The sequence below is a fragment of the Salvia splendens genome, chromosome 9, assembly GCF_004379255.2.
Source record: "Salvia splendens isolate huo1 chromosome 9, SspV2, whole genome shotgun sequence".
Lineage (NCBI taxonomy): Eukaryota > Viridiplantae > Streptophyta > Magnoliopsida > Lamiales > Lamiaceae > Salvia > Salvia splendens.
Window position 1 is genome coordinate 9,225,947 of NC_056040.1, and position 23,305 is coordinate 9,249,251.

The window sequence follows — 23,305 nt, forward strand, 5'->3', positions numbered from 1 at the left end:
ACTTTTTATTAATGCGTTTTCATGTACTTTTACTGATTACATGATTACAAAATATAAATCAATCAAAATCACCCATTTACGTAAGTCGTTCGAATAATATTATAATAGCGTCAAATGTGTCTCTCGATCCACAAGCTTAACTATCAGATTTTTGGATTTTCAAAAATGTGTTACTCATTTTTTGAATCATATTTCAGTTAAGTTTGACTGGATTTTGTTGAATAAAAAAAGGAGTATGAACTATTTTTCAATCAAGTTTATATACTCGAATTTTAAGCAGTCTAGCTTGGATAGTAGTATAAAATATCCATCGCTGAAATATCAATTTCCCATTTAATTAAGTTTAAGCAATCTTGACCTTCCACCCTCGCCCTAGCTAGGTGGACTGCGATTATTTTAGAATATAATACAATTAATACATCTAAAATTCCACCAAATAAGTTTACTTCGGAAGCGATAAAGTGAGGAACAAAACATGAAACTTGTATTTAAAACAAATGAAATATTAACCATACCTATAAAACTAATATATAGCTTTAGCTCTTTGAATAACCATACTAATAAATATAATTAACAATTTGAAACGAATTCAAAGAAAATCGAATTTACTCATTATATGGTGCAATGGACTATGGATATTAGTGAGATTGTTTGAATTGTTATAAGTAAAAGGCTGAACAATGTATTTGTGCGACCTACAAAATGATAAAACAATGTACCTAACTAAATTAATTATAATAATTGTTGAACCACATGAACCTACCGTTCTAGCTAATTCTTCCGCCAAATTAAATGAGCACTTTTCATGGTATATATACTCCCTACGTCCCTAAAAATATAAACTTTGGAAACTATACAAATTTTAATACAAAATTGATAGAGTAAAAAAAAGAAAAAAATAGATAAAGTAAGAGAGAAGAAGAGAAAAAGTAATGTAAAATTAGTGTTAGTGGATTGTAAGGTCTATTTTTCTAAAATGAAGAGTTTCTATTTTTAAGAAACAGACTACAAAGAAAATAATTTCTATTTTTAGGAAACTAATGGAGTATAATATGAGAGAGCATTTTTAATACTACCAATTAAGTAGATTTGTAGTTTGATTTTCTACAAAGAAAACAAATAAAACAATGTGACCTTTTTCTCCTTCTCTTTTACTTTATCATTTATGGCCCCCACTATCCACTATACCATTTCAACCACTTCTTCTCTTTCTCTCTTACTAACAAACATGGATTTTGCATGTGTTTGAGGACTATAATTGACTCATTTTAAATGTCAATCATGCAAATTATGTTCTTAGATTGCATATGTTATACATTCGGTATTTTTGACATGTTTGTTGATAAATGATAGAAAAAGACAGAAAAATGTGCAAAAAGGCCAAGGTGCAACAGCCTCAGTTCAAGCTGAGTTTCCCGGAAGTGTTGAAGTCCAATAAGTGATTAATGCATACCATTCTCTTCATCTTCGAAAGGGCTTCACTGGATATCTTGCACGTCTCAATCGGAGTTCTGTGGAGAAATTATGACTATTTTACGAACATTGCGTAGTGTAGTCAATGCTGACAGAAATTAGGCGGAAATTCAGGGAAGAAAATAAATTGTTGCCAAATCTCTCCCATTTATTGTAGAGCGCGAAAATTATAAAAATAAACCTTTTTCCCACCTATAAATAGCTCTTAACCTAATTCATAATTCATCATTCTCCATCGTAGAGCCTCCAATCCTTCTCCACATCTACACATTCTTCCATCCCATATTCCACACATAATCCATCCATCGTCTATTGGAGCCGAGCTCTGCAGATCCAGGCAAGAAAAGACTAAAGATTGAAGATTCAACCTTGGGTTTTATCACTAGGTTGTAGTAGTTGGATCCTAAAATTCTACATTCATTCGCCTGCTTTGTTTTTCTTGGTTTTTATACTTCCTTTTATTTGTTTATATTTATGTCTAGTTTATAAAATCAAAACCAAAAAAACTCCGCGTCTCTAGATAGTATATGACGCTTACTATATGGTAGTCAGTTGCAATCTTATACCATGTGTTCGATATCCCGGTACTGACCTTTAGCTATATTAGATCTACCATGTAAACTTGTAGGTATTTTAGTGCTAATAAATAGTGCATCACTTACTTTACCATTACACATTAAAACTCGTGTTAAACCCAAATATCTTATTTTTATGGGACGGAGGGAGTATGACGTAGTTCGTTGAGATTCCTGAAGTAACGTTATTGGGCATGGATCATAGAATGTATAAAGAAGATATCAAAGTTCATTCTTGACTCGTCTTTCACTTCCAGGGGAGTTAGACAAGTCGACACTCTGTCACATTGTTGGCCTTTCTTTTCTGTCGCGAACCTAAATTTGTGTGATGTGCTAACATATTGAAGATGTTATGGTGCATAAGTTAGGCGCGATTGTTTCTGTGTTGTTGATTTTTGTTGTTTGTTGGCTTGGGATTTTTGTATGTTTTGAACTTTTTTGTTAAGAGCATTTATTTTTAAAAAAACACAATTAATTTTTATCATAATTAAAATTTTCATATATAGATGATTATATACATGCTTTTCTTCATTCTTAGGGTCTCCACAATGGTGGCCTTCAAAGGCCATCATTTGTGGTCCGGCCACCAATTGTGGCTCCCATGTGGCCTTTGTAATGGCAAATGTAAAAAAGTCAATGCAAATTCAAAGGGCCACCAAATGTGGCCCTCTAAAATGTTAATTTTTTTTTGCTTTTTTTTAATGTTATTTTTTAATTTAATTTAATGTTATTAAATTTTAGTAGATTAATAATTTGGATAATAAAAACAATTTAATAAAGAGAGAAGTAGAGACAAATTTTCGTCGTACTATTAATATGGGAAAATTCTACAACGAAAATATTTTAAAAACACAACATAATAATAAAAAGAAAAAAAACGCCACCGCTTCCTACTCGGTGGCGTCATCGGAATCCGGCACATCATCTTCACCTCCTCCACCGCCGCCGACACCGGCCCCACTGCCGCTTGCTTCGCCCGTCGCCGACCCATCGGAGAAGCCCAACTTCGACCTCAACCTAAGAATGAGGTCGTAGTACATCATCTTGGTGATAGGGTCCGTCGACTTCTCGTACAAGGACAAGTTATCCTGGAGTTGCTTCATCATCTGCACCTCCAGTGTTTGAGTCAACGCCGCGGTCGGTGTTGAAGGGTGCGGTGTCGCCGCGCTCGCCCGAGAGACTTGGGAAGCGGATCTAGCTTCCCGGATGGCGGATTGTTGGCCCTGCGGGCGCTGGCGCCTCGACATTGTCGAGGGGGGCTCATCCCTCACATCGTCATTCAGGTCGAATGCACGTGAGTCGGTACCACTGCTGTACGTGCCGTCGGACCCGATTTTTGTCCGCTTCCCAGTAGGACCGGTCTCATCGTCGCAGATCGCCTTGAATTGAGGGGAGTCTCGGAGAAGCATGTATTCATTCCAGTAGGTGAACTTGGGCCAGTTTTCAGTATTAAACAACTGATACGATAACGCCCGTGCGTCGCCTTCGCTGCGGCCGCTTTCGGCATTCTGGAGCTGTCTCTCGTAAATGTTCCTGAACCTCTTCACAGCGCTACTGATCCGGCCGAACTTCTTCCGGATCTGGCCTTCATCACGTCCGGCACTGCCTTCTGGTTTGAAGCCGTTGTACACCGTCAGGACGCGCCTCCAGAAGCAAATGTCGGTCTGATCCGTGCCGATGACCGGATTCGTCGTGACCGCCTCCCAAGCCCGCGCAACAGCGAGGGATTCGTCGTCGTTGTACTTCTCGCCACGCCGATCACCACCGCCTCGGCCACCGCCGGTGGCCGGCTCTCTGTCTCCTCCTCGCCCGCCGCCGGTGGGCACATGCTCTCTGCCGCCTCGCCTTCCACCGCCGCTGCCGCCTCGCCTCCCACCGCCGCCGCCTCGCCTCCCACTCCCACCGCCGCCACCTCGCCCCCCACCACCGCCGGTTCGGCGACCCCCGGTGGGGGCCTCCATCTCCACACTACCGGATGTCGGGGTCGCCGGTGTACCCATCAACTGTTCCCATGTGAATCTATCAGATTCAGACAGAGGAGACGGGGAGTATTGGAATTGGGAGGATTGGAATTGCAAGGATGGGTTGTTGATCGCGTCCATATTCGGTCGGTAGTCCCCGAACCCCGATGGTTGGCGAACCAAGTTCCTCTGCTGGGATGGCTGGACCCGGAATTGGGGCGAGTGCGGACTCCACGTCTGATTGGGGAAGTTACCGTATCCCGAGTCTCCATACCCCGGGGAATTACCATCTCCACCTTGCATTTTTTGTAGTGTTTGAGAGTGTAAAATGAAGGGATTTGAAGTGTAGAATGAAGTGAAAAAATGGAAGTGAGAGTGTATATTTATAACAAAATTTTGAAAAAAAAAAAAAAACTAATTTCCGCGGCTCAGCCGCGATTCGCGCCCCTTGCAATGGGAGGGCCGCGGCTCACACGGCTCAGCCGCGTGAAGGCCGCGGCCGTGGCTTAGCCACGCTTCTCGCCTCACCGCCCCGGCTCTCGGCCTTTGCAATGGGGGGCCGCGCGCCGCGGCTCCCCATTGTGGACACTCTTAAAGTTCTATCGAAAACAACTTTTAGATAATAGTAAACCGAACCTCTTAACTGAAAACTTCTAGATCTTAAAAATCAATCATAACTACAAATATAATTAAGTAAAGGCGATAGCCAATATAATAATGTCACAAAATTTTAAAATGAGCCGTATACCATAAATATAAATAAATAATTTAATACTTTTACGCATTATAGAATTCACGTCGTCTTGGTTGGTTGAATGTTTCCACTATTTTGCCATTCTTCCTTTTTTTTCGGTAGAATTCTCAGACCAACCATCACTCTAGAGTTGCCACCCAATCACCAATATTAATACCACTTACAGTATTTTAATAATTTTCCCCATAAATGTATATTTCCTTTTTCTTTTTTTTTCGGCAAAAAATAACCTTCTGCAAAGATCCATAAGGAACCTGCTGTCACCAAAAATTAATTCTTTCAAAATAAATTGGACTATTTTCATTGCCACGCACAATTGAAAACGATAGTGCTAAACATATTCGAGGCATAATCATCGTAAATACTCCATCCGTCCGTCATTAGGAGTCTCATTCCTTGGTGGCACGGGTTTTAAGAAATATTAAGAAAAGTAGGTAGAAAAAAATTAGTGGAATATGAGTCTCACTTGTATATATTAGTTTTAAATGAAATGTGAGTAAAATGAGTTAGTTGAAGGTGAGACCCTATTACCATTTATGGTAAAAGTGAACCGAGACTCTATTTCGCGAACGGACTAAAATGGAAAAACGAGACTCCTATTCACGGACGGAGGGAGTATCATGTACAGGTGTCAAATTGTGGGCCCATTGGGCCCGCGACCCATGCTTAATTTCGCGGGCCCTCCTAATCGGGCTTTGATGTACGACATCTGAGGCACATGGTACACCACGTGGAGTTTTGATGGGCACGTACACACATGATGACAAAAAATGTGGGGGTGATGATTCATATGAATAGTCCCCATTGAGCCCACAATAGAAAAGGCACTGTATTATTTATTTCCTTTCACATATTTAACTAAGCCCGGCCCGACTGCCAAATATAGGCATGGGGGAGCATTAAAGTTGGCTTGTTTTTTTTATTAGCTCATCTTACATATTGAGCATAGCATTATTAATACCAAATTAGTATAGTAATTATAGATTGAGTGTGTGTGTTGAGGTGTAGTGACCTATTTCTATAAATGATTTCAGCCAAATCGATAATGAGTTTCTTTGTTGTAAGTGAGGAAGTTTGATAATCATTTTGGCTCACATATTGTGGGCATGAGGAGGTGAGTCCGATGATCATTCCAGTTTTATTGTGTAACATATAATGATATATCAATGATGGGCATGATTTCATAAATGTTATTACTTGAATATGAATATAATTCAATAAAGTATAAGATATATTTTTTTTTCTCTTAGTTGTTAAGAAATGTAGATGTCTAGTAAATCATGCTATTTTTTGTCTTTTTATTTTTAGCTAAGAAACTATATAGCTTGATATTAAGAATTAACCTTAAAACAAAATTTCAAAATAATTTAATTTACACTGCACATAGTAGTTTTGTTCTCACTGTCATATCATCATCTTCTAGAAGTGTCAAATTTCTGGAAGAAAGAAAAAAGAAAATGCCAAGGTACAAGTGTGGGTTCAACATCATTAATTGGTTTGATTCATCACACTCCCTAATTTTTATATTTTCTTTTCTTTCTTATTATTTGTTCAAATTTTTGTTCTTATTTCTCTTTGTGAGTTTGTTTGTAAATTTTACTCTATTAGGATCTTTTGTGTGAGGCAGATGGACTGCTCCTACAATGCTGAATCGTTTATTATGTTACATATATATAATTGTTAAATGCCTACTTTAATCATATTTCTTTTTTAAAATGATTTTCAATCTTCTTCATCTTTTTTTGGATTTAGTAGCCATCAAATTCAAACGCAATGCAAAACAAAGATTTTGCGGCAAATGGAGGATTACCCAAATAAATTTGTGCTGCAAAATATACGTATTGTTATGTAAATAATGTAGTGGATGTTTGAATAACATTTTGGTTTCATTAGATTTTAGTGACTTTGGTGACATAAATTTGGATTATATGTATATACGCACAAATAATTTAAAAACATAGTCTAGCACTACTAGTATTAAATAGTACTTCAATTCCCTAAATACATTTTTTGTATAAAGAATGATAGCTACACGTATTATATATACTTATCTGGTACTCCTCATCAAACATATACTCAATCCAAAACCATTTATTTCAACATCTAAACATATAAATATTTCACAAGGAACGTAATCAAATGCAAAACTCATATATTGTACAAACTCCAAACTATGATCTGGACTATTAAAAAATGTTAACAGATGACAAAATAGTAGCAATAGAAAATGTCAACACAATGTCAATGGTTGATGCTGTGTTGATATTATGTTGACATTGTGTTGACATTTTCTGTTGTTACTATTTTGTCATATGTTGATATTTTTTAATGATCCAGATCATAGTTTAAAGTTTGTACCATATATGAGTTTGCATTTTATCAATACTCTCACTATTTCATAATCTATTCGTGTTATAATAACGTGATTAGTATTAATTCTCCTATTAAAACATTTCAAAATCACTTCTTAGAATTAGGGCATAATTAAGTGGTGGTGTCATTCTTTTCTCTACTTTTTATATTTTCCACGAACATCAAATTATTCTTGGCCATCTACAATACAAATACGGTGTATGCATATCGTTTATACGGTAGAAGGCTAAACTATCTACTAAACGATTCAAATTACATCTTAAAGAAAATACTAGTATAATTAATTCATCATATAGTACAAAATTATAAATATATTTAGTTTATATTAATAATATTTATATTCTAGAGACTTGATCCCAATAAATTATGCATGTATGACTGTGTGAACATACAAGGCTGCGGTGTTGACTTGGAGAGTGAACAATTTTGGGATTGAAAGTGATCAGATGATATCATCACTTTCACAATTAAACGAATTGAAGAAAATTAAAAATAAAGATTAAAAATTTAATAACTGTATAATTGGAAGTCAAACATCATGCACTGCTGTAAGGTTTTGGTTCATTACATGGTCATTGTATAATATGATATGAGGTTACACAGTATGTCGGTGGTGGGCCCGCTTTTTTCACCCAATCAGAAACCGCCAAGTTTCTCGCTGTAGATAATGTAAGGCGTTCAAAATAAATGCATTTACATTTATGTTTATTTATAGAGTTAACTACATTTATGTTTATTTATAGAGTTAACTAGTACTTGATCTTTCACTTTCGCACATGAATTGTACCTGATCTTTATTTTATATCGTTTTTAGTACTCCGTGACAAAAATAACCCTATGACCAAATTTGTGATTTTTTTGTTATGGATGACATTTTTGGAAATTTCAATTAAATAGTACTAAAAATGTGATTTTTTTTTCCTTTCTTATTTCTTTTTTTCTTCTTTAGTTTCTTCTTCGTTCTTTTTCTTCATTTTGTTCTTTCTTTTTAGTATTTTATCTTCCTTTCTTCTTTCTTTTTTCTCCTTAGTTTATGTTTCCTCTTTTTTCTTTTCTCTTCTTTCTTTTTAGTGTTTTATGCATACATCTTATTGTATTCATAATAGAAATCAAGATCAAAACACCTAATTAAATTAATTATTTAAAGTAATTAAATCAATTGAATATTTTTATTAAATTATTTTATACTCATTTTAGAGTTGAAACACCTAACTAAAATATTCAACTCTTTATATCATTACGAATACAATTCACAATTTTAAATTTTTATTAAGACTATATTAATTAGTTATTAATTTAATATAAATAATAAAAATAATTGTTATTATTATATAATATTACATGATTCATAATTTAAATAATTATACTATAATTATTTATTAATTACTACTAGTTTTTATATTATAATAATAAAATTATTATAATAAAAAAATATAATTATAATTATATTTAAGTATATTTGAATGATATTAAAAAATAAATTAATTATTAATTTATAATATTAAAATAATAATATTAATATTGATTAATAATAATAGTATAAAAAGTGAGGAGAATGAAAGAAGATATTATAATATCACTTTTGGTACTAGTTTTGTTTATGCCCAAAATATCCTCCATGACACAAATTGAAAAATACATTTGTTTAAAGGGCATTTTTGGGTGAAAATCTTATCAGGTACTAAAAATGTTATTAACATGTACCAAAACGATATAAAATAAAGATCAGGTATCATTTATGTACGAAAGTGAAAGATTAGGTACTATTTATGTAGTTCACTATTATTTATAAATTAGATTCATTTATTCTATGTACATAATAAAATGATTTTCTTCCCCATCTTATCGACAGACGACAATGATGTCGATTTAAAAAGGTTTGCTTTTTTATTTTAAAGAATACATCGAAAAGATAGTAGTAGTTTCCACATTAAATATTTAGATGAATACTAACTACTCCCTCCATTCCAAAGCAAATATTACATCCAGTGGAATAATATAGAATTTTGGAGCTTTTATTTGTGTATTAAGTAAATAGAGAAAATATAATTTTATATTAATGTAAGAAAAATATTTTCTAAAAGTAAAAATATGACATATTTAGTGGGACAAACTAAAAAAGAAAATGAGACATTTTTTATGGGACTGAGGGTATTTATTAATAGATGATTGAATCTGTTTTTTTTTTTAATTTTATTTTTATAGTTAAATGAAAATAAATTTAAAATCTGTTTTTACTTTGGTTCTAAGAGTTTTGGCTTGTCAATTAGTACTACTCGAATTGACTATCGTGTGCTATCTAATGGGATACTACCAATTTCAAATACTCCTGTTAAAAGTTAAAACTAATCAAATGTCATGACGATAGATAAATTTTTCATTAGTATTTGAGAATGTGTAAACAAATTAGATAATGCACAATACTTATAAAAACGTTATAATATGGTATAAAACAGTATATATAAAAGTGTTATAATAGATGAAGCGAACCATATACATAAGTTTTTGTGATTTTAACATACTAAACGGAGCATGCTATATGTGATACGTCCTGTTTATAAAATGGCATATGTTCCATAACCATCTATGAAGCGGTTTCAGGTGAGGTCCATGAGGTGATGATCTTAAAAAACAAGAAATTTTTCCCATTAAAAATGTCGTCACTTCTTCCATCTCACTTTGTTTCTCTGGTTCATATTTCGCTAAGAGGCGTCAATTTTCCTCAAATCTATTAGTTAAATCCAATTCTTGCAAGCCTAAATAATTTTTCAACTTTCAATTTATATTTTAATTATAAAACGATGCTGTTTTTCCAAATTGTCGATTTAGTCTCCAAGTAGAAAATTTCGATTTCCAACTCAGATTGAAATTAGGCGAACTTTAAAAGAAGCACAAAATTAGAAAAATTAAAAGTTGAGGAGTTTGTGTTTAGCAAAAATACTAGCAAGATAGGGAATTTGTGTGGTGGCGCCAACTATTGTGACACTTATATATGTCTTCATAGGTAACTTAATAGGTTATACACCTATAGTAACATTTAAAAGTATCACAATAGATAACATTTGATTTTCATAAAAAAAAAGTTATCACAATAGATGCATGCATCTAATGGTCACGCGCAATTTAGCCACTAACAGTGACATCCCTATATTAACAATTAACTTCATGGCTTTATTATAAACACTAGTCGATGGTATGTAATGCGTGACAAAAATTATAATTGTAATAAGTAAAAAATTACTATAAGTATATCAAAATTTGTAAGCATACATATACACAATAGTAATAGATTTGTGTCGGTATGTTGCTCTCTTTATTTAATTCTACATTTTCTTGTGCAATCCAGATATGCAATGAAAACTTGTCAATACTGTGATTGAAAATTTCAATCATTATATTAATATCTTAATCCATCAACCGAAACCTTGAAAGTTGAAACCTTTTACTTTCAGAAGAACTCGAGTCCAATTGTGTAGTAGAAACATTAATATCTTAATCCATCAACTTACTATACTGGTTGACTTAATTAAGTACTAGTCGAAATTCAATTAATATAGTTTGAAAATTGTGAGAGAATATACAGTGACTAATTTATTACCTCCAGTATGGTTCCGGACCCAATCAGTTATTCTTTTTTTCGTATCATATTCGTAATACTTTAATTTTTTGATGAGATAATAATAAACAATACAAGATTAAAATATTAATACTACTCCCTCCGTCTCACTTTAGGAGTCCCGATTTTCCATTTTAGTATGTCCCACGTTAAGAGTCACAATTAGAATATTCCATAAATGGTTGTACAACTTAAAATGTGCATCGATGGAGTTGAACGAATCCGTTGAAGTAATTTGCCGTATTCGTCGAGTGATTTCATTAATGTCGTATAGTTTAAATCCATTCAAAATTTCCGCATAATAGTTCAATCGAGTATTTTATTTTCTCATTGAACCACAATAAATAATGTAGAATCAAAGGTAGTGTTCGGTTTCTAAGATAAAATAATACCAAGATACAGTTTAGGATTGATTTGTGAGATTATTTTATAGGAAATTAGTTATGACTAATTATCTCATGATTATCCATTAAGTATTGAGTTGTGGGGTTGAATCTCATGAACCAAACACACTACAAATTTAATCTCGGATACAATCTTGCAAACCGAACGCCCAAATAGTATATAGTTACAAATTGTAATCTCAATGAACATGATGCCAAAAGATTGTACGGCATAAAATATAGTTCGAATTTGGTCATCAAAATCGTATAGGCCAAGTACAATCACAAAAAACATAATGTATAGTAGGGCCAAAGATTACAATTCGCACACAACTAAATTGTTGGTATTAGGCCACCCGCAACGCGTCACGTGGGTGGCCCGTATTCCGTCACTAAGGGACGGGACGGCGGCGTGACGCGTTGCAGCGCCCCGTCTTGTCCCCAGCCCGTTCCGCGTTCCGTCCCGCCGTGATGAATGTCGAGACGTCTCGCCACGCGCCGAGGCGATGTGGCGCGCTCCGGCGCCATGCGTGACGCCCACTCGTCGGCCCGCGAGTGGGCATCGTCACGCTGACGCAATAAATCATTTCTTTAAAAAAAATTGAATTAAATAAAAAAAAATTTTAAAATGAAAAACGGTAATATTACCATTATATTACCGTTTTTTTCCTTTTTAATTTTTATTTTTTTTACTCTATAAATACTCTTAATTCATCCTCATTTCACACACAACTACACATCTATTCTTCCCAAATTATCTTCATTTCCTCTACAATTTTCATCTAACCTCTCATCACAAAATGTCCGGCGACGGGAACTCTGGCGGTGGCGGCTCCGGTGGGTTCGACATCAACGCGTTCGGCGACTGGGGGGCATGTACAATGTCCTCGGTGGTGGTTCCGGTTCGTCGACGCCGGGCACCCAGGGTTCATCGACGCCGGGGGTACCAACCACCTCATTTTGATGTGGATGCATAAGCCCGTCCCTCCGCCCCGAGGAATTCACAAGGATTATCCCAGATTCTGGAGGATTATTCCGTTGAACCCACTCCGGAAGAAGGCCGAGGTGGTGGAGGAGGCCGAGGCGGGGGAGGAGGCCGAGACGGTGGAAGCTCCAGTGCGGAGGCGGAGGCGGACGAGTAGTTTTTTTTTTTATTTTCTATAAAATTGTATTTTAAATTATGTCATTTTTATTTTTTTAGGATTTTAATTATGTATTTTTTTATTTTTTTGAATATTAAGTTGTATTTTTATTTTATGTTGTAATTTTATTTTATTTTTAATGAAGTGTGTTTTTTTTTAATTGAATTTGGTTGGAAATAAAAATAAAAAATGAAATTGAATGAATAGTAATTTAAGGGACGGAGGGTTGCAGGTTCATGTTCCTTAGTTAAGAGATGGAGTAAAAAAGTATAGTGAGACCCATAAATAGTAATTTAAGCGACGCTTAAGGAACGGATAAGTGACAGCGCTGCGGATGGCCTTAGGCAACCAGAGTAAAAAAAAACGAAACCGTCGACCTGCATACACACAAGAAACATAAATAGGCAAACAATGTTTTGTATATATATGCATATTGCTATTGTATTTGTATCAATCGTTTTCGATATTTTACAACTTTTGGTATTAATTACTTCTGTGTGGCCATGTTAAATATGTACCACATATTATTTCCTTGGCGGCATTGAAATTTTACAAAACCTTAAATTTTTATTGGATGTTAGTTAAGGAGCGAGGTTAGTTAGATATGGGGAAATTTTTTCATATATGCATTAAAAATATACTCCCTCCGTCCCAATAAATATACAACATTTGGTTTCCAGCATGGAATTTTATGCAGTGTTGTTTTGTGAGTTAATGAAGAGAGAGTAAATTAAGAGAGAAGAAAAAGTAGAGATAGCGTTGTATCCATTTTAAGAAATGTTTAATTTTTATTGAGACAATCCAAAAAGGAAAACGTTTTATTTCTAATGGGACAGAGGGAGGAAGAGTAATATATATTGCTATCAACCTTTAATTTGCCAACATTCATAAATGCATCAAACGTATTTTAACAACGACTCTTTCGAGAAAGGTGTCTGATCATCATCAAATACTACAACTTTATCTAAATAAACTTTAGATTCTTAACTAAGTGCAGATTATCTTTTCATTTTATTCAGATATAAGTATAGTATGCACTAGTTCATTTTTTGTGCTATTTACTAAGAATTCTTTGTAGTAGTAAAAGAAACTCGACTGTGTATTAATGCATCTATAAGACTATAAATTCTAGAAAGCATAAGAGCTTTGAAGAAAAGTTATCTGAAATCAATATGGATAGAGCATTTAGTAGTATGGGTTATAACGAAGTAAGACACGTGGTATCTATACGCATACATACATAATCCATATACAAATTAGGGAGGGCCGACTTCATTGCTTGCAACTTAGTTCTACACTTGGAAAAGAAAATTCATTAAACTAAGAATTGGTCACATGTCCCTATTCTTAACTTAACCAACAAGTGTCCCCCCCTCCCATCATAACACACATATCAAATCATGGTGTAACTATGCTATTGTGTATCTTAATTATTGCATAAAAAATTGAAAAAAACTAAATATAAGTGTTAGATGTGAAGTTTTGCATTATTTTACAACGGTAATTAAAAAATTCACAAACCTGTAATTTCACAAGATTTATTGTTTGCAAGTAGCAAACAAATTCAGTGGCACATTTAAAATTGAATTGTAATCAGTGGATAAAAGTGCTGAATATTTTAGGTCCTGTTGTATAACTACGTACCGTTGACAAATAATGCCCTCAAAATAGAAATATTTCGTATAAGTTTTCAAGATATTGAAGGTGTAGGAGCTAGTCTATACCTGGTTTCCGTATTGGAATCTTTACATAACACAATAGGAAGGGGGCCAGCCCAGGTCGGTGCAACGGCCTCTGGCTTCAAAAATCCCGAACAACTACTATTGCAGCATCAGCATGTTCATGTTCTGAGAAATGGTTAAGATTCTCTAAAATGTTCAGCAAGACAATCCAAACCATATCTTCAAAAAAGTGGTCACCATGAACTCAACAGGATTTGGAAAATTGATAAATCAAAGATCCTATGCTTCTAATAAAAACTATTGAGCTAATCATTACTCCAATATAATCAATTCAAACAAACTCCAATATCCACAGTCAATACCATCAATCATGCACATAATTAAGACTGGTTCGTGATGGCGTACTATCAGTCTATCCGTATGGACTATTTCTCAGTCCATATGCTAGTATGTGCTTACATAAGATTCAAGGCATCGTTTATAACGGTAATGTCAGTACTAGTAGTAGGTTCTGCTAGATTGTACATTCTTGGTAAATACACCTGCAATACTTAAGTTATTTCAGTAACCTATTATACTCAAACTCATACATTTTCACAATCTGATGTATTAGTTTGGTGTAATGTTATGGGTCAAGTTAAAACTAGCACTTCTAAGGTCCTTTTCCTTTCTAAACTGTAACCAATATAGAAATGGAAAGTTGCATCACTAGTTAGACAGACTCTATAGAACTGCTTCAGTGATCTAGACGTCCTGCTTTCATCTGCCCCTATTCTTTCGGCAATGCCCTTGATTTCATTTTTATAAAGAGATTAAAATATCATGTTTTGGATCCATCTTATATAACTATAAGGATTTTTTCAAATACATGTGGATGCCAAGTGGATAGATTTCCCCAAGTTAGCAACAATGAAATTTCAAATTCTGTAAATACGACGATTTTCTGTTTTAGCAATTTCGGGTTAACAAATTTTGAAGAAGAGGATAATTGCCTAGTAGAGCATGAAGTGAAGATAAGCAGGGTCCGATGAGACCAATTGGTCATAGAGGAGTACAAACAGACAAACTTCCTTCAAACTCAGAGGCTTTATTAACTACAAAGATACATATTACACAACAAAAATACTAGAAATCAACCAAAAATAATTTCAAATACAAATTAAACATGGTGAAATTGTGTTGCAGAAGAGGGAACACATTGCTGATTGCAACTTAATATGAAAAAACGCATAGTTGAATTGTAACTTATGTTAAATCTTGTGTCTCCTTAGTATGACTTGTAATCTCTGAGTCCTATATAGATCTTTTCCCTTCCATTTCACCACTCTTAATCCAACTCATGATACCAACTAACAAACAGCTGGCCCAGAAAAAAAAACCATATATTGCCACTTCGTACAGTAAAGGCTAGTCGTATTCATCTTCGGACCTTTCGGACTCTAGATAATTGTCATGATTCCTAAATAGTACTAGTACACATTTTGCAGAAATGCAGACACTGATCCACAGTGCAGATTGCAATGGACAAGCCTGATTTGAGTATCTCCTAAACAAATGCAATACACTAACTTTGGGAAGTAATCACCTAAATAGCAAGGTCTTGGATGAAGCTATCAAATTCAACAAGGTTTGGGATGAATATATCATACTTCAACAGGCTCATCAACAGCATCATATATTTGTCAAATGCACGAAAGGAAAATGGCTCACACATGGTTTATCCCATCAATAACAGCAACATTCAGCTCTGTAGATCTCAGAGACCCCAAAAAAGTTATACATTCAGAAACATAAAAATTCATTAAGTTTGGCACCTGAAACTAGATACTTAGACCGCTCGGCAATCTTGACTTGTTGTTAAAATTAAATTTAAAAGTAATTCAATATAGAAAAGTAGTACAACAAGTTAAATATGTCTTCAAACTTTGGTAGTCATGAAAATTATTATTTTTATTTCAGTGTGTAGAATAATTTATACTTACCTCAAAATGTGTAAAAAGATTATGCCTACAAAATTTGGAACCCATTTTAGAATAATCAGTTCCACATCACTCTGTCGGCTAAGAAACACAGCTCTTTCCTGCTTCTTTGGAAGCTCTCTCAACAACCATTGTGTTTCTACGAGCAGCAACATCGTTCCATCTTCCAGCTTCCGCGTATACATTAGACGAGATCACAAAATTGGCTGCTTCAGGAGGCGTATCCAGTTCTGTTAAGCCAGTAACGAAGCTCAACCCTAGATCGATGTGGCCATGAACCCTACACGCGTTCAGCAACATCCTCCAAACAAGTGCATTAGGCTTTGTGTCCATCTTCTGAATAAACATTTGAGCATCTCCGATTTTGCCAGCTCTAGCAAGCATGTCGACCACGCAGCCATGGTGCTCGATCCGTGGCTTGATATGGTAATCTTCACTCATCATATTGTATAATCTCATCCCTTCATCAATCAAACCAGCATGATCACATGCTGATAGAACTCCTAAGAAGGTCACAGAATTCGGAACTAATTTTTCCGCACACATTTGCTGAAAAGTAGCAAGAGACTCTTCTCCTTCACCATTAACAGCATGGCCTACTATCATAGATGTCCACGAAATCACATCTCTCCGGGGCATCCTATCAAAGACCGACCTAGCTCTCGTAGTGCTCCCACATTTTGCATACATGTCTACAAGAGCATTCCCTAAAACCACGCTTCCTTTGAACAAATCATCGTTTTCCACAATAGAATGCATAAGCCTACCGCGATGCAGATCCCCTGCATCACGACAAGCCATAATCAATCCCAAAACGGTCACTTCATCTAGTCGTAAATGCCTAAACTTGATCTCATCAAGTTGCTTCAAAGCCTCCTTAGCAAGTCCAGCATCAATATAAGAATGTATCATTGCATTCCAATACTCAATCTCTTGCTTTGGTAGTTCATCGAAAAGTTTCCTTGCAGAGTTCAACTTTCCACACTTTGCATACATGTTGATCAAAGCCGTCCCTACAGAGACATCGCACTCCATCCCAATAGCTTTTACACGAGCATGAACCATCCTCCCCAACCAAAGATCTGTACGAGCAGCACATGCAGACAACAAGCAACTAAACGACGCTCTATCAACTCCAATCCCTTCTCTCCTCATTTCTCTAAACAAGGAAAATGCTTTCACATACTCTCCACTCTTAACATGCCCCCAAATTATCGAGTTCCACGAAATCAAGTCTCTCTCCGGCATTTCCACAAACACATTTGAAGCATCACCAATGTGCCCTAATTTAGCATAAAAATCAATAAGCACATTGCACATTTCAACACTCCATCCCAATCCTATCTTCCAACTACAACAATGAAGCGCCTTCCCCTCTCTAAATTCCCCAAATTCAACACAACCGGATATCAAAATCACGAAAGAAACACAATTAGGCTTCACATTTAAACCGAAACAACCACGCAGCATCTCAACAAACAGTCTCAATCCCACATCAAAATTCCCTCTCCTAACATTCCCAGATATCAAGCCATTAACAACAACCACATTTTTCTCCGAAACCGAATCAAACAACACATCAGCGTAGCTCATCAAATTCGCCGACCCTGAATAAAAGCTAACGAGACTATTCGACAGATTCACATTGTAATCCAATCCAAGCGTAATCATCCGGCAATGTATCGATTTACCTTCACGAAAAGCCCTAGCTTTACCGCAAGCTTTAATTAGAGAAGCATAAACAAAAGGGTCGTTGTAAAAAGGGGTGCTTGGTTCATCAATACGCATTTTTTGAAACAAAGATAGAGCCTTTAAAGGGCGGGTAGCTGATGCGTGTCTGATCATGAGATTCCATTTATATGGTTGTTGAACTCTGGGGAAAAGTGTCTCTGCGTGAGTGAGAGTTGACTGGTTAGTGAGATAGAGCTTGAAGAGAGAGAGGAGAATCGAGGGATGCTGGAGTTGGAGGCCTGTGGTTATTGCTAGAGAGTGGAGCTGAAAGAGTTGCAGAGGGGAAAGGAGATTGGAAGAGCCTTTGTGAAGAATCAATCGAGCTAAGGGAAGATGATAATTCATGAATTTTGGGGTTTATGGAGTTTTTCTGTTGAATGGGAAGTTCAAAAATCAAAACAGTTCATACTACTACTATTGCCTATAAAAATATGCAACAACAAAAAAAAGCTCAACTCAATTATTTTTCTATTTTTATACATTTAATCTATTGATGCAAGAAAAGTTTTTGACATTGGTCAAAATATTTACCTTTTAGTTATACTATTCATTATTAAAATTACTTGTAACCTCTTTAATTTCTACATATAGATAGATTTACATGCACTTTTATCTCACATGAGAGGACAATGTGACAAATCATAGAGGTATTTTTATTAAGACAAATGACAAATCATATTTTAGTGTCAATACTATTGGGGTACAAACCCATCCCACATCGGATGAGTAGGGGAAGTTGGAAGGTGTATATAATTCCTGTCCAACCCCAATTAGTTTGAGGCCTTTTGGGAGTGACCCAAAAACAAATCCGTGCGGGCTTGACCCAAAGCGGACAATATCAAACTAATGTCGCAGTCGACGATCCTAACAAGTGGTATCAAAGCCCAGGTGGCTATGAGTTGTGCCTGGATGAGCCCCGGTTAGGGTCGGGCCCTGAAGGACTCAAAGTTAGAGTCGGGCCCAGGATGACCCAGGGGCCAGGGCTTGAACGACCCATGTTCGTGTCGACTGCGTTCCCGATGTGGTCTCGGTTTGAGGGGAGGTTTGTTGGGGTACAAACCCATCCCACATCGGATGAGTAGGGGAAGTTGGAAGGTGTATATAATTCCTGTCCAACCCCAATTAGTTTGAGGCCTTTTGGGAGTGACCCAAAAACAAATCTATGCGGGATTGACCCAAAGCGGACAATATCAAACTAATGTCGCAGTCGACGATCCTAACAAATACATCAACTCATGGATGCATTTCTGTAAATTGCTACTACTCAATATGTAATGACCAACGATATTAGAAAGCGTAACGTAAAACTCGTCATTTCGTTCTCATTCCATTTACTAAAGAAAACAATATCTATCTATCCTTAATCTACACTCACAAAATTGACAAAATTGTCTGGCCCAATGAGTGAAGATCCTAATCTACACTCACAACTCTATGTTATAAAAGACACAATATTTGTGTGCGTATATCGGTCTAGCAATATCCGATATCAAAAGTTTTAGGTTCGAGTCTACTTTGATGGCTGTTTTTAAATGTCTAATTCATTTATCTATAAAAAACACAATATATGTGCAACCACACACACATATAATATGTATATAATTCGAAATTAATGTATGTTCTTTTCCAATTAATTAGTGGCATGATCACACACCATCCACCAAATTCTGTGCAAGACATACTCAGAGAATAAAGTATTTGGAGGTTTAAATGAAGAAATATTATTCTGATATATGTCCCTACAATTTGTTAAATGAATGGAGGCCCTTCAACCTTGTTTTTCAGCCACCACTTCCACTGAAGCCTCCCTCAGAATTTTCAGCCCCTCCCTATTAAATGACTCCTTCTAAACTCAATAGAATGTAATAAATACTCATGCAGATATCATATTCATTCTAACTACTATAGTATGCATGCCTGCATTCTTTTTTATTCTTGCAATTAATCCACTTTTCTATACTTTTGCATTTATTGATGTTGATATTTTCACAAATTGGACAAGAGAGATCAGGTATATGCAAGCTGTGACATTAAAATGAAATGGTATATAATCATTTTTGCCAAATATTGGATTTTTTTTATCAGAAGTATATACTTTTGCACAATCACAATTTTAAACAAGAGTCCTAAATCTTCTATACAAGCAAGGGAGTAGTACTTTGTAACAATTGCTTTTCAGAATTAGCATCAATGAGTAAAATACAATTATTTAGATGAATTGAATTTTGTGATACCCCAATGAAAGTGATAGTTTCAATTATTTAAACTAAAGTTATTTGATTCATGTCCCGTTAAAACAGTTAATTAGATTGAAGAAATTCCAGTAAAAGTACAATACAAATATATAGGCAATCATGTACTCCTATCTTATTATCAATATTGGAAAGCAAACACGATCTTATGCATGTTGGTTTCTGGGATTACAAGAGATACAACCGGGCGTAATACAACCTAAAAGAAGGGATATAAATGAAAACTGAACTGAAATTACAACTGAAAATCGAAACAACTAAACCGTGAAATTTGTTAGCCGAGTCGAGGAGTCCTCTTTCCGCAAGACGAGATACGCCCCGGTAGTGCTCTTCGGATTGGCCTTTCATCCCCAAAGATAAAACGGCTACGTCTCTGGCGAAGCAGCACCGCAATCAACAGAGCTCCGGCGAACTGGATGGAGGAGAGGGCAGAGCTTTCGACAGAAAAAACAATGTAGAGAGAGGGAGAGAGCTTATGATGCAAATGCTTGTGAATATTGTGTCTAATGCAGTGGAATGACTAGCCTATTTATAGGCCAAACTACCATGCAGGGTCAACCAAGCCATGAAGGCTCAGACTGTGCCATGCTTGATGATGTGTCAAGCCACTTGGATTGCTGACTCAGCGGTGGTCTAAAAGATTACTACTGGTCCAGACCCAAGCCCAAAGACCACCCAAAGACCAATTGCCAAGATCGAGATCGGGCCCGAGGCTCGCGAGCGCGAGCGCGGGCTCGGGCATGTGGCGGCGGCGCACGCGTGTGAGCTCTTTCACCCATCTTGGTCCACTATAATTATTAAGTAACATAAAGTCACTTAATTTAAACACATTAAAAGATGTGTCACTTCTCCAATAATTATTCCCTAAGCTCCAACTCCAAGCTTTAATTAAAAGCTAATTATGTCCAACTTTAATCCACTATTTCTCACTCACCGGAAATCGATTTTGTGAAAGTGAATATACTACATTTATCTACGTAAAATGTAGATCGACGCTGTATCATTTAATTTCACAAAATTAGATGTCTCGTCATATTTATTATTTGGTCAAAATCCATTGACCGGACATATTTATTCCATGATTTCTACAATGCATAAATAAGTGAATTTATTTTCTTTACAATTGAAACTTTAAAATGTGCAAAGAATGTATGTGTAGACACGCATTTTGTTTAATTCGTCGTTACGTTCTGTTACTATTGATTCATTACTATTACTACAATATATGCATATTGCTATTCAAAGGTCCCTAGCTACTTAGAGCATCCTCATCCATGCTCTTAGGCAAGAGCATGGAAGTTGACCCAAACCCACTTTTATTCATTTTTTACTCCTTACTCTTCCCCAAGAGCACAACACCCACATCCATATTCTTCTGCAAGGACATGCTTAAGGGTCTCACCATTCTACTATTCAATTTAAATAAAAATATTTTCACAATATAAAAATGCATTAAAAATACCCGGAATACTATTACAAATTACAAAAAAAATTAAAAAGTACATAATTAAAATCCTAAAAATTAAAAATTACTTAATTAAAGTCCTAAAAATTAAAAATTATATAATTAAAATCCTAAAAAATAAAAATAACATAATTAAAATCCTACAAATTAAAAATTACATAATTAAAAATACCCCCGTGGAAGACTAGTCATCTGGCCCTATCCCCAATATTTTTCGGGGACCCCGTATCATTGCCAAATGTGAATCAAGTTGCTCGGGAGTCATCCGAGACCTATCGGCCAAATTAAGTTGAGCCAAAAGGGTCCACAACGAGTAAGTGGGGGGGGGTTTGAGGTGGCACTAAGGGAGCGGGAGCGGGGGCGGATGGAGTCTCGGCGCGAAGGCGGTTGGTCGTCGCCTTCTTCCTTCCTTGCGGCCGGCGTTGGGAAATGTTCGTGCCGGCGTCGGGGCTACCCAAGTTAGCCCCGGCAAGCTGGCTAGCCACCTCATCGGAGCCACCGTCGGATAGGGATAACGACCTCGACCGTTTGCTGGAGGACCTGGAAGAGGATGATAAGCCTCCTCTATACTTCGGATTTCTACGCAACTGTTGCCAAGCGCCGAAGTGATTGAATGGTTTGTAATACATGGAATGGTAGGTCGACATGGTGGCCATGATGATGTCGGCCTCGCTCATGCCGCTCCCCACCGACCGCTGTTCCTGGAGGTAATACCCCTGGAACTTTTGTATTTCTTCGTTGGCTCTGAAGATGGCATTGCGCACCATACTCTCGTTGCGCTCGATGGTTCCCTCCGGTCGGTTGGCATTGTACCGGTGAGAGACGCGCCACCAAAACCTCTCTCCGGTTTGGTTCGTGCCGATTTCCGGATCTTCAGATATTTCGAAATAGGCTGTGAACATCTTCTCCATCTCCGGCGGAGTGTACGAGGTGCGGACGTGAACGTCACCGCCACGACTATGAGTAGGAACACTACGAGGACGAGAAGCGCTGGGGTTGTCCTCCGGAGTTCGAGAGCCGCCGATCCTTGTTCGGGTGTCCACCCGTATCGCCCATCGGTGGCATCTTGCTCGTCCACCGGATAAGGCCGATAGCCACTCGAAATTTGAGAACTTTGGGTTTGAGGAGGGGCCGGGAATTCCGTATCCGGATGAGGGAATGGTGTTGGGTTGAACCATTCGTGGTTTCATCCGCAGGAGTCGGAGGAGTGATCGCCGGAGCCGGACATTTTTTTTGCAAGAGTAAAAAGATTGAGAATTTAGCTGAGAGAATTTAGATGATAATTGTATAGTGTGGTGTGATTTTTTTTGGGTGGAAATGAGGGTATTTATAGATAAAAAATGTGAATTTTGTGGGAAAAAATGAAAAGTAAAGTAAAAGTGGGGAGAAAACGGATATAATTTATTGTGAAGTGGAAAAATATTTTTTATTTAAAAAAGATTTTTTAAATTAAAATAAAAAAATAGAAAAAACCAACGGCATTGCCGTTGGCCAATAGGAGGCTACCACGCGACCTGCTCAGCGGCACGGACGTGCTCTTATTATCGAGCAGCGTCGTGCCGTTGGCGCGAGCACAGCGGCGAACACAAGTGTGTCGCGCCGTTGGCACGGACGCCGTCCGCCCCATCGAGCAGCAATGGGGATGCTCTTAGAGTCAATCAATTTCACATGAAACATATCTATATTACAAGATGATAAAATTTTAATCTTAAACCCTAAAAATCACAAGAAACAAAATGAATTAATAAGTAAAGCCACAACTCACAAGCATGAATGTAGGATCCATGCTGTTATCTACCCCCTCCCTCCCCATGCCTACTTAAACCCCACCCTTTCATCAAACACCTCATACCAAAACTTCCACAATTTCACTTTACTTCACTTCACCACCCCTCTCTTTCTCTCATCCAATCCCTTCC

General features: G+C 36.4%; 1 protein-coding gene across 2 annotated transcripts; it reads right to left on the reverse strand.

Moving 5' to 3' along the window:
- Positions 1–13,907: 13,907 nt before the first annotated feature.
- LOC121746657 (pentatricopeptide repeat-containing protein At1g06140, mitochondrial-like) lies at positions 13,908–18,040 on the reverse strand. 2 transcript variants are annotated; one of them, XR_006039058.1, is made up of 2 exons: positions 15,942–18,040; positions 13,908–14,124 (listed from the first exon to the last, which is right to left on the reverse strand). XR_006039058.1 is itself a non-coding variant. In XM_042140569.1 (1 exon), the coding sequence occupies exon 1, from the start codon at positions 18,012–18,014 to the stop codon at positions 16,020–16,022; it is 1,995 nt and encodes a 664-aa protein (XP_041996503.1). In that variant the 5' UTR covers positions 18,015–18,040; the 3' UTR covers positions 15,866–16,019. The 2 variants fall into 2 exon arrangements, 1 of the variants encoding a protein (XP_041996503.1); XM_042140569.1 differs by lacking the exon at positions 13,908–14,124 and having other exon boundaries at positions 15,866–18,040.
- Positions 18,041–23,305: the final 5,265 nt, after the last annotated feature.

Excerpts from the sequence above, each read along its gene's own strand:
- LOC121746657 (XM_042140569.1), bottom strand. The coding sequence starts at position 18,014 with ATGAATTATCATCTTCCCTTAGCTCGATTGATTCTTCACAAAGGCTCT.